This window comes from Nannospalax galili, unplaced genomic scaffold (genome assembly GCF_000622305.1).
Source record: "Nannospalax galili isolate Female #2095 unplaced genomic scaffold, S.galili_v1.0 scaffold182, whole genome shotgun sequence".
Lineage (NCBI taxonomy): Eukaryota > Metazoa > Chordata > Mammalia > Rodentia > Spalacidae > Nannospalax > Nannospalax galili.
In genome coordinates, this window is record NW_008348662.1 from 2,830,877 (window position 1) to 2,842,929 (window position 12,053).

At 43.5% G+C, this 12,053-nt stretch overlaps 1 protein-coding gene across 5 annotated transcripts in view; it reads left to right on the forward strand.

The window, feature by feature from the left end:
* The window catches only part of Npas2 (neuronal PAS domain protein 2), a 189,872-nt gene that overhangs the window by 166,254 nt on the left and 11,565 nt on the right, over positions 1-12,053 (forward strand). For all 5 annotated transcript variants that reach the window (XM_008845876.3, XM_029569735.1, XM_029569737.1 and 2 more), the window contains 3 exons: positions 3,171-3,368; positions 6,024-6,214; positions 6,933-7,025. In XM_008845876.3, coding sequence (XP_008844098.1) covers positions 3,171-3,368; positions 6,024-6,214; positions 6,933-7,025 — 482 coding nt within the window. The remainder of the gene's footprint in view (positions 1-3,170; positions 3,369-6,023; positions 6,215-6,932; positions 7,026-12,053) is intronic.

Genomic DNA, 12,053 nt, shown 5'->3' on the forward strand with positions numbered 1-12,053 from the left:
AGATAATCTTTATATGCCTAAATAGTCAAAGGAGCAAAGATCTTTCATTTTAAAGATATTCTTATCACCTACCATTAATTAAACATTAATTAATTAAGCACCTTGAGCACTTTTCTTTTTTTTTTTTTTTTTTTTTTTGCCATTTTGAGGCAGGGTTCCCTGTAGCCCAGAGTGACCTGGAACTCACTATATAGACCAAGCTGGACTTGAACTGACAGAAACTGACAGAGATCTGCCTGCCTCTGCCTCCCAAGTGATGGGATTAAAGGCCTCATATGAGTCACCATGCCAGGCTACTTTACATTTTTTAATTGTTTTTATTTTATGTGTATGAGCATTTTGTCTGTGTGTGAGTGCACCCATGTGTGCAATGCTGACAGAGGACAGAAGAGGGTATGGAATCTTCTGGAACTGGAATTACAGTTAGTAATCATCACATGGGGTGCTGGGAACTGAACCTGGGCCCACTGCAAGAGCAGCCAGTGCTCATAACTACTGTACCATCTCGCCAACCCCACCTTGAGTTCTTTATATGCATTGACTGTAATCCTTTATGAGGCATATACTGTTGATGTCACTATTGTATGAATGAGGAAACCAAAGCATTGAAAAGTTATAATCATTTCCTGAGATCGTCCTCAGGTGGGATGGCATTTGGAACTCAAGTGTGTCTACTGTAAGGTAAATTAGAATATCTGTCATAAATAAGCCTTGCATTTATTTGACCCTTAATCAGCAGGTAAATCAATTCCTGCAGAAAGGAATATGGTAATTGGGTTTGAGCACGAGGTTGTTCCTGAAATGGTGAGATGTTTTTCAGTGGTGAGCTGTACACAAAGTTCATGCCAAGAAGTAGCTAGAATTGCATGAAAAGCTAATCTTCAAGCATGTAGATCCTGAATCTGAAATGATGGGCACCCGAGAATTCTTCTTAACCTCTAAAGTGACCAAGAGCCTTCATTTCACATCTGCAGGCTTCTGGGCTGGGATGAGGTATGAGAGGATGTTGGAGAGATGAAGGGTAACAGATCAAAACCTTCCAGCCACCTGCTGACCTCAAGCCACTAGTCAATGGCCCAGCTCTATCTATGAGCAAGCCGGCCTCTGAATGGTCCTCCCAGTGTGTGCAGGGTGCAGGTCCACTCCTGCCTCTCCAGATCAACTCCTCTACTCAGTGAATGTGAACTTTCTGCTCTGTGGTGAATGCATTTGGGCTGGGAAGAAGTGCATCCCCCCACTGAAGACCACAAAGCTTAGGTTTAGAATGGAATAGGGTATACGTGGCAGGAGTCATGACAGAGTTTACCAGTGGACATTTTCAATGCCCAAGAGGAGTATGGGCTAAAAGAGGTAGTTATATGCCTTTCACTAAATTATTATTAAGATTACTAAAGCTATTTCTTCAGTATTTAAAGTCAGTCTAGAGGTCCTACTTTTCCTTTAAGTCTACTTTGTTCCTAAAAAAGCCCTGATTTCACTTGGTTTTTTTTTTTTTTCATCCATGTGCATTTACTTGGAAGTTGAACAAACTACAAACAATCCACATTAACTCCAAAAGCCAATATACATGTTTCATGTATCTGAACACAAACCCCAACACAGGAAGTTTAAAAACCTAAGAAATAAAACCTTTTTAAACACTTAACTGTTTGAAATGAGATTCAGTTGCCCTTCAGTGTCCATGAAGATTGATTTCAGGTCCCCACAGATACCAAAATCTGCAGGAGCTCAAGACATTCTGTAAAATGGCATTGCACTGAACAGGCACACATTCTCCTGCATACTTTAAGTCAGAAGTGTCCAACCCACAGCCCAGGATAGCTATGAATAGGGCCCAAGACAAAGTCATCAACTTATTTAAAACATTATGAGATTTTTTTTCACTTTAACTAGATTGCACAGTTCTTGACCTTTAACTTTGTAGGTGACAATGCTGTGTCACAGTGTCACATAAAATAAACATATGTGTGGTCTCACAACCCACTTTGGATACCCTGTGTGGCCCAAGACAATTCATCCATTGTGGCCTTGAAATGCCAAAAGGTTGAATGTTCCCTGCTTTGAATAATCTCTAGGCTGCCTATTATACCTCTGACAATATAAGTGTGATGTAAGTACTTCTAATATACTGTTTATTTAACCTCAAGAAAAAAAATTAGGTGGTTCAGTACAGGTACAATTCTTTCCCAAGTATTTCTGATTCAAGGTTGGATGAGTCTGCAGACATAGAATCTATAGATATGAAGGTCAATTGTATATGGTACAACAGTTTGAACTAAATCAAAAGTCTCATGAACACATAAGCTTTCTTTATAAACATTGTCAGACTCTCTTAAACTAATAACGTATCACAGTCTTAAATGTCTGAGACATCTCAGAGAACAAAATATAATTATAAAACTGACATGTAACTTTAAAGCCTTGATGTTTTGTCATCCTCTGCTCTTATTTTCCTTCCTGGAAGCCTGAATCGCATGCTTACTGGGAGCAGATTTGCCACCTCTGCTGAGAGCACTGTGTTGAAGGCGTATAAATCCTGGTCACTGTGCATATAGATTCAAGGTCAGGCATAGGACCCAATCCTACTTTGAGTATAATGTACCCCACACCATGCATTAGCCGACTCCTTTTCACTATTATGAAATGATTCAGTCCACCCCCATGTTCTCCCTTTTGATAAGAAACGTAAGTAGCCAGGCATGGTGGCACACGTCTTTAATTCCAGCACGCAGGAGACAAAGGCAAGTGGATCTCTGTGAGATTGAGACCAGCCTGGTCTATGTAGCAAGATCCAGGCCAGCTGGAGCTACAGGGAGACAGAGAGAGAGAGAGAGAGGAGAGAGAGAGAGAGAGAGAGAGAGAGAGAGAGAAAGAGAGAGAAAGAGGCCAACTTGAACTTCAGAACTATCTCAACTTACACACGGAGCACCTAAACTGAAGCCTCTTTCACGCTGTCAGACTGCAGTCACTTCACTGTGACTTTTAGGAAGGCAGGGACAATGTCTCCTTGCCCAGTCCTGGGGGCATCATAGACATTCTATCGCCTGCTGAGTCAGGGAACAGTTTCCGGGCATGTCAAGGATTCCAGTGGTCTGCCAGCCATAGGGAAACAAAGAAGGTTCACAGCTGTGATGTACACTACTTCACAGGTACTTTTCTTCTGTTTCCAGATGTTTCTGCAGCAGCCAGCTGTGTCTCTGAGCTTCAGCAGTGCCCAGCGGCCAGAGGCTCAGCAGCAGCTGCAGCAAAGGCCTGCTGCAGCATCTCAGCCCCAGCTTGTGGCCAGCTCTCAACTCCCAGGGCAGATTACCTCCACCCAAGTCACAAACCAGCACCTGCTCAGAGAGTCAAATGTGATCTCCACCCAGGTAGTGTGCCCTTCACAGTCTGTCTTTGCCTCTAAGGTAGACAAACTCTTGTAACCTAAGAGTGTGTACTCTTGGACTCTTGACTCTGCAGGTATTCAGTTCTGGAACATATGCATTGTTCTCTGGATTGAGGAAAGATTATGGTGTTAGGCTGTTCCTTTAAAGTCACCTTGAAGGTTTCAGTTGTATTGGTTTCTCTCTGTATGTTTTGTTCTTTGGTTGTTGTTGTTGTTGTTGTTGTTGTTGTTGTTGTTGTTATTGTTGTGTCTTTGAGACAGGATCTCCCTGTAGCCCCAACTGGCCTGGAACTGACTATGTAGACCAAACTGGCCTCAATCGCACAGAGGTCGGCCTGCCTCTGCCTCTCAAGTGATGGGACTAAAGGTATATGCCACCACTCCTGGCCATGTTCTTGTCCTGAAGATACCATTCAGTTAATACCTTCAGCTTTAATACTGAATTAGAATTGGAGAGACCAGATGTGGTGTACACCTATAATCTCAGCACTTGGGAGGCTGAGGCAGGAGGATTATAAGTTCTAGGCTAACCTGGGCTATGTAGCAAGACCTTATCTCAAGACAAAAGGATCGGGGAAAGAGGGTGTGAGAGGTGAGGGAGCTGGAGATAGAGGAGAGCATCCTAGACATCCACACTGATGGTCATATGTCCCTACACACCTGCCCTCAGTCACCAGCGCATCCTCTTGGTTTTGGCCATTGTCCATGTGAACAGCCACCTCTGTTCATGGTCCCTTGCCCTAGGACTACCTTGCTCATTCAGACTTGTGGCAAAATCCTTCCCTTTCAGTCCCTGCCCCTCATTACAGGCATCAGTGACCTCATAATCTGAGACACCATTGGCAAATGGCACTTGAACGGGGTAGAATTAATTCCTGAAGCCCTTTTTCTGGGAGATCACAGCCTAGAGGCAGAATACTGCCTCTCCTGAAGCCTTCACAATCACACAGCTCCCTGGGCCTCCAGTGTGTATATGCTGAGCATCTGTTCACTGGGGAGCAGCCATGAACCAGAGGGGTCCTTGACCACAAGGAGCTCCTAGTCTAGTAGAAAATCTGGGAACTTGGCCAGATAGCAGACAGTGCGTGACATAAGTAAAGGCACTTCTCCACATCTGCAGAGGATGGGCTCAGAACCACACACAGATGCCAAGACCTGAGGATATTCAAGCCCCTTTTATAAAATGGCACAGTATTTGCACGGGGCTGCACACATTTTCCTATAGACTATGTTTCCTTATTCATTTATGTATTTACTGGTGCTGGGTTCGGACCCAGGGCTTCTCACATGCCATGGGAGCACTCTTCACTACATCCTTGACCCCTTCATACATGAGCTCATCTCTAGATGACTTATAATACCCAATACAGCATCAATCCTGTGGAAATAGTTATGCTCTCTAGGGAACAAGAAAATCGCACATGATCAATACAGACACAATGTTTTTCAACTCTTTTAATCGATTGAAATTATAAATACAGAGGGCTGATTGTAGTGTAGAAGAGAGTTTAATCTATCTTTATATAAATAATAATGTATCTTTATACAAAAACAAGAATTTTGCTTAAAAACATGGTCTTTGGTACTTTGAAAGGTTATTGGAAGAAAAATAAATGAATGGGTAAGACTAGCCAAGGAAATTCTGGAAAAAGGAAAGACAGGGATGGTTTATACAGACACAGAAAGATTTTGTAAAAACTAAAAACTTAAAAAGCAAAGTCCTGTGTTGTCACCATAAGAAGGGCAGATCAGTGTCACAGAGAGGAAAGGAAAAGTGAGGGCAGGCTACCCCATCGTCCACTTCATTTTTCACTCAGCAGACACTGAGGGGTTACTGCATGGCCGACACTAAATTCCTAGCACTGAGAGTTTCTGTTCCAAGTGGGAAGACAGAGACAAACGAGGAAAAGCCACAGCACATCAAAAGATGACATGGGAACGCTGAGCAAGAGGTGGTCACAGTTTTAAATACATGGCTAGAAAAGGCTTCCCTGAGTGGACAGTACTTCAGCAAAACCTGGTGGGGTGAGAGTAAGTTGTATCAGCATCAAGAGGAAGAGCATCTCACAAAGGTGCATCAGCATGAGCAAAGGTCCTGAGGCAGGTGCCTGGTGAGGCAGGTGGCTGGTGAGGCAGGTGGCTGGTGAGGCAGAGGAAAAACAAAGAGCTCTTTGTTTCTGAAGTAAAATTTGTAAAGCCAAAAAAAAAAAAAATAGGTCAGTTTAGCTGGCAGTGGTAGCACATGGCTTTAATCTCAGCACTTGGGAGGCAGAGGCCAATGGATCTCTGTGACAGCATGACCAGCCTGGCCTACATAGCAAAATCCAGACCAACTGGGGCTATAGGGAGACCCTGTCTCAAAAACAATGCAGAACAAAACAAAATTTAAAATTCAGTTCAATAGTTCAGTTCAGCTGAGAGCCTGGCATTGTCTAAGGCCCATGAGATTTTAAGAAGGCTTGAGGTGCTTACAGTCCAATGGGGAAGATGGTCAAAACACAAACAGTTTAGTGCACAGTTGGTAGGTCCTAACTTAGAGGAGAAGCCCGAGTAGGCAGGGCAAGGCTCTGTGAAGTTTCCTAGAAAGATGGCCTGAGTCGAGTCTGAGCTTTCTCTCTCTTGTTAAATGGTGCCCCAGGGTCTGAAGCCAATGAGAAGCTCCCAACTGATACCAGCCAGTGGCCGCTCAGTGAGCAGCCTGCCATCCCAGATCAGCAGCCCAGCATCTGTGCTCCCTCCAGGCCTGAGCTTGACTGCAGCTGCCGCTGCCTCCCAAGATGCCAGTCAGTGCCAGCCCAGCCCCGACTTCGGCCACGATCGGCAGCTCAGGTATGAGTCCAGTCTGTTGAAAGGATAGAAAGGGGTCCTTTGTGCTTTTCCTTCCCACTCCCCCTTCTACCGTCAGTGGAGACAGAGTTCGGACATAGCTTCCAAGGCTTCCCAGCTGGCCTCAGCTAACAAGACCACAGGGAAGACTCTGGGGTCCTAAAGCCAGGGATGTGACCCCATTGCGTTTGGGTCTGCTGTGAACAGAGTGGGGAGGGGAAGATGAGGGTCATCCATGAAGGGTTCAGCAGGGCTCACAGTGCTGCCATTGGGGCCACAGTCTGGGTGCTACCCTAGATTCATTTCTGTCGCGAAGATAAAATGCCATGATAAAAAGCAATTTGGGGCTTACAACTCCAGATTATAGTCCATTATTGTGAGGAAGTCAAGGCAGGAACTTCAACTAGTCACATCCACAGTCAAGAGGAGAGAGATGAATTCATACATGCTCTCTCACTCGCTTGTGCTCAGCTCAATTTCTCCCCTCTTCCACAGTCCCCCTGCGTAGGGAATGGTGCCACCCACAATGGGTCGTGGTTTTTCCCCCACATCAATTAACTTATTCGGTCCCCCTAATGGACATGCCCACAGGCCAACCCAACGTAGACTATCCTTCACTGAGACTCTTCCCAGGTGAGTCTAAGTTGTGTCAAGTTGGCAAAGCAAGCTAACCATCACAGGTACTAATGATTATGTCTATCTTTCCTTCCTCTGCTCAAAGGCTGTTGCTGAGTCAGCCCATCCAGCCAATGATGCCTGGGTCCTGTGATGCAAGGCAGCCCTCAGAGGTCAGCAGGACTGGCCAGCAAGTCAAGTAAGTGGGGCTGGGGTAGACACCCTTAAGGGATGGTCCCACCCTGGCTATCTTCTTCCTCTTAAAATGATTATCCAGAACCTGGTGTTCCTAGCGGTTGTGGTCCTGGTTTTCACAGGTCTGGTCAAGTTCACTGTGGATGGCCTACGAAAGACAGGGTCAAAGTGCACCTACTGACTTTAGAGACTCTTTTTCCCTGAGCTTTCCTCCCCACTGTTTCCAATGTAAGTAGATAAAACTTGATATCCACTCACAGTACTCCAAACAGAACCTAAAGGCATCTAAATTATCTCCCAGTCTGCTGCCATCTTTGAACATTTTTGTAGATTTCAAAGCCTTCACTTGGTGCCCTCCTGAGTAGATGCCAGCCTCCTCCCTTTTGTTAGATCTTTCTCCAGCTGATGCTGTACAACCATATTCTGAGCTTGCCTACTTCATTATTCTACACTGTAACCCAAGACCATGACACCATGCAAATATGGCTCCCCTTCCCTCCCAGAGATGCAGCCTCTTCTCTCACTTCCTCCTATTCCAGGGCAATTCCCATTACTATAACCGAATGCCACAGATAGGGTAAACTGTGAAGGATTTATATAGCTCCTGGTTATCTAGCAGTAACAGAAAGCCCAAGAGTGCGGCGCTAACATCTGCTTGGCACCTGGAAAGGCCCTTCTTGCTACACTGTAGAATGGGAAAAGGACATTCCATGAAGAGAGAAAGCCAGCGTGCCTATTGAACTCTCCCTCTTATTATAAAACCTCTAATGCCAATATGGAGGCTCTATACTCTTGACCTCACCCAGGCCCAATTACTTCCACAGGCCCACCTGCAAATAGGCCTTGGGTACTAAATTCCTAACACATGGAGGGAACAGATTCAACCCAGTTTCTTTCCCAGCGTCATACCAGGTTGAGAGACAGATTTCCTCAGCTGCTTAATTAGGGACCAGAGTTACTAGAGACATTGGGAGAATCATGTAAATAAGCTTGAAAGCACACTAAAAATAATCTCTAGTCTCATTTTATTTTCTCTTTTTCAAGACAATGTCTTGCTATGTAGCCCTGGCTGTCCTTGAACTCATGGCAGTCTTCCAGCCTGGCTGGGGGAAAGGGGGTGCTGGAATTACAGGTGTGGACCACTATGGCCAGCCTTTTGAAGGGAAGCAAAACAGTTATCACGTTTTCTTGGTATAAACACTTGCTGAATTTGGGTCCAAAGTGTATCAGGACTGTGCTATCTAGTGAGGCCTAGTGTGCTGCCACATAGAGGCACCACAGAACCCCCAGCACCATTTCCTGAGGATTCCTTCCTTACCTTCTGCATCCCATAATAACAGAGCATATCTGGAGTTCAGAGAAGTGTATGATTATTTCCTTTTATCCCAATAAAAAATCTATAGCAGGGGAATTTTTTTCTTCTCTTTTCTTTCTTTCTTCTTTTTTTTTTTTTTTTTTTTTTTTTTTTTTTTTTTTAAAAAAAAACTGTCATTGAAGAGCTTGAGCATTAAAAAGGTGAGATCACACTCTGAAATGCTTCATGTTATCCATGGCAGAGCCAGGGACCAACCAACTCCAGACATAAGCTCCCTTGGCTTCCTGAATCTTCAGAGATGACCTTGTTGGCCCTGAGGGGGTCTCCCTTCAGACCCTGGATAACTTTCTCAGTAACCTCTGCCCCTTGAGACCTAGCCCTCCCCCTCTGCTCATGGAGGGTGAGGAGAGGCTTGCCTCTTGTGGGAAGCCATCTTTAAAGTTCCCTGCTTCTGATCTGAATTCCGCAGGCAGGTTTTGGTTTTGGTTTTGAATTTTGCTAAATAGTTCAAGTAAGTGGAAAAATTCTTGTTTTCTGACTTTCCAAAGGTGCTTAGTCATGCAATCAACTAGGCAAAACCCAGAACTTTTCCCTCCAGCATCTGTGACTACCATTTTTGGTCAACCCAATAATATTTCCCCTACAGTCTCTTCCAGACATGACCTAACAGCTCCATTCTCCAGGGAGTATCAAGATCTACTTCCCACATACACACTGAGGTTGGCGGGGGTAGTCTAGAGTCCCCAAAGCCTGTTACAAATGACCTCATGCGGGGAAATGATATGTCTAAAAATCTAGTGTAAAGGGGAATTCTCTATAGTATCTTAAAACATCTGTTCCTGGTCTTTCCAGGCCTTTCCATGATAGCCATTCTTGACCCTTTGCTGGTGGACAATTATCACCATCTTTCTATATTGTTGTAATTGTGGTAAAACATACATAGTATAACATTTGCCACTTTAACCATTCAGTGGCATTGAGTATATCTGCACTGTTGTGCCGTCATCGCCAGCACCCATCTCCAGAACTTTTCGTCTTCCTAGACCGAACTCTGTACTTGTTTAACAATAACTCCAGTACCCCTTCCCACTGCCTCTGGCAACCACAAATCTACTCTTTCTGTGATTTTGACTCTTTTAGGTACCTTATATCTACTTTTTGTGCTTTGGTGACTGACTAATTCCACTTAGCATAATGCCTTCAAGTTCATATGTCTACATATATATAGACATATATATATATGTCTATATATATATATATTTTGGTCTTTTTAAAGACAGGGTCTCCCTGTAGCCCCAGCTGGCCTGGAGCTCACTATGTAGACCAGGCTGACCTTGAACTAACAAAGATCTGCCTGCCTCTGCCTCCCTAGTGCTGGGATTAAAGGTATATTTTTTTTATTATATTACATAATATATTATGTTTTATTATTTATTATATATTATTATTATATTATTATGTTCATATGTCAGTATTAAGGTAGACTAGTAGTATATTGTCTGGCTGTATTGTGCTTTTTCATCCACTCATCTGTCAATGGACACTTGGCTTGGTGCTACCTCCTGGCTATTAAGAATAATATTTCTGTGTGTGTACAAGTATCTGTTTAAGTGCTTACATTTACTTCACTTGAACATATACCCAAAACTGGGATTGCTGGAGTAGGCAGTAATTCAGTTGAACATTTTTATTAATTTTTAGTTAGCATACAGATTAATGGGAATTACCGTGAAATTTTCATACATATACACCATTCTGCTTGTTCTTATTTTCTCCCCACTACCCTTCCCCATCCTGCATTCCCTCTCTCTTTCTGATTTCCCCTTCCTCCCCCCACATAGACCCTCTTCCTGCTTCCATGTCTCATTATTCCATTACCTTCTCTTGTTCCCCAACCCGCTCCCTTTAGACCCTTTCCCTCCCTTTCACAGCCTTCTATTTTCCTCTCTCTCTCTCTCTCTCTCTCTCTCTCTCTCTCTCATACACACACAATTTTAAATCTAGAGACAACATGATCTTTGTCTTTCGGAGTCTGGCTTATTCCACTGTGTATATGAACTACTGTACTTTTCCCACTGTTCTACTGAAGGACATCTAGACCGGTTCTGTATCTTGGTGATTGTGAATAGTGCGGCAGTAAATATGGATGTGCAGGTGTCTCTGTGGTAGGAATAGAGTCCTTTGGGGTTAGGCACAGCAGTATTATAGCTAGGTCATATGACAGTTCTAATTTTACTGTTTTGAGAAACCTCCATGTTGATTTCCATAGTGGCTGCATTGCTCCCACCAACAGTGAAAGAATTTCTCTTCCCACATCCACACCAGCTTTTGTTGTCATTTGTCTTCTTGATATTAGCCATTCTGACTAAAGTGAGATAGTATCTCAGAGCAGTTCTAATTTGTATGTTCCTGATGTCAAAGGATATTGAATATTTTTTCAGATATTTATTGGCCGTTTGTATTTCTTCCTTTGAGAACGTTCTCTTCGATTCGTTAGCCCATTTGTTGATTGGATGATACTTTGGGTACTTAAATTTGGAGTTAAGATTCTAGAAATTAATCCCCTGTTGGATATATCATTGGCAAAGATTTTCTCCCTTTCTGCAGGCTGTCTCCAGTCTGTGATTCTTTCTTTTGTTGTACAGAAGTGTTTTATGATTATGCAATTCTATTTATCAATCCTTGGTATTATTTCCTGTGTTCTTGGGAGTTCTTTTCCTGTGTCTTGATATGTTTTATCTATGTTTTTCTCCATCAGTTTCAGAATTCAGGACCTACTAATTAATTAAGGTCTTTGATCTATTTTTAATTGATTTTGAGCATGGTGAAAAAGATGGATTTAGTTTCATTTTCTACATGTGAAAATCCAGTTTTACCAGCACTATTTGTTGAAGAAGCTTTCTTTTAGCCAATGTCCTAGTTTGTTTCTTCATTGCTGTGACAAAACACTCTGACCACTACCAACTTGGGGAGGAAAGGGTTTATTCAGCTTACATCTCCCAGGTCGTAGTTCATCAGGGAGCCCAAGGTAGGAACTCAGGGCAGGAACCTGGAAGCAGGAGCTGGAGCACAGGCCATAGAGGAACGCTGCTTACTGGCTTGCTCCCCTGCCCCTGCTCAGCCTGCTTTCTTATGCAACACAGGCCCACCTGCCCAGGGGTGGCACCACCCACAGTGGGCTGGGCCCTCCCACATCACTCATCAAGAGGATGCCCCTCAGATATGGCCACAGGTCAGTCCAATAGAGGAAATGCCCCAATTGAGGCTCCCTCAACCCAGGTGTGTCAAGTTGACACTAAAACTATCCAGCACATCCAATGTATGTTTTTTGACACATTTATCAAAGATTAGTTGCAGTAGGTATGTGGTTTTACACCTGTCTCTACTAGTCCATTGGTCCTCATATGTTTCTGTGCCAGTACCGTGCTATTTTTGTTCTCTGGCTCTGTAGTGCAATTTGAGATCAGGTGTTGCGATGCCTCTGGTGTGGCTCTTTCTGCTGAGCATTACTTTGGCTATTTGAAGTTTTTTATGCTTCTATATGGACTTTAGGATTTTTTTCTAGTTCTATGAAACATATTGTTGGAAGTTTGATAGAGATTGTACTAAATCTGTAGATCACTTGATAATATGGCCATTTTCACAATGGTGACATTGCAAATCCTCTCTTGGACATGGACGTTTTCCGTTTTCTATTGTCTTCTTCAGGTCTTTCCC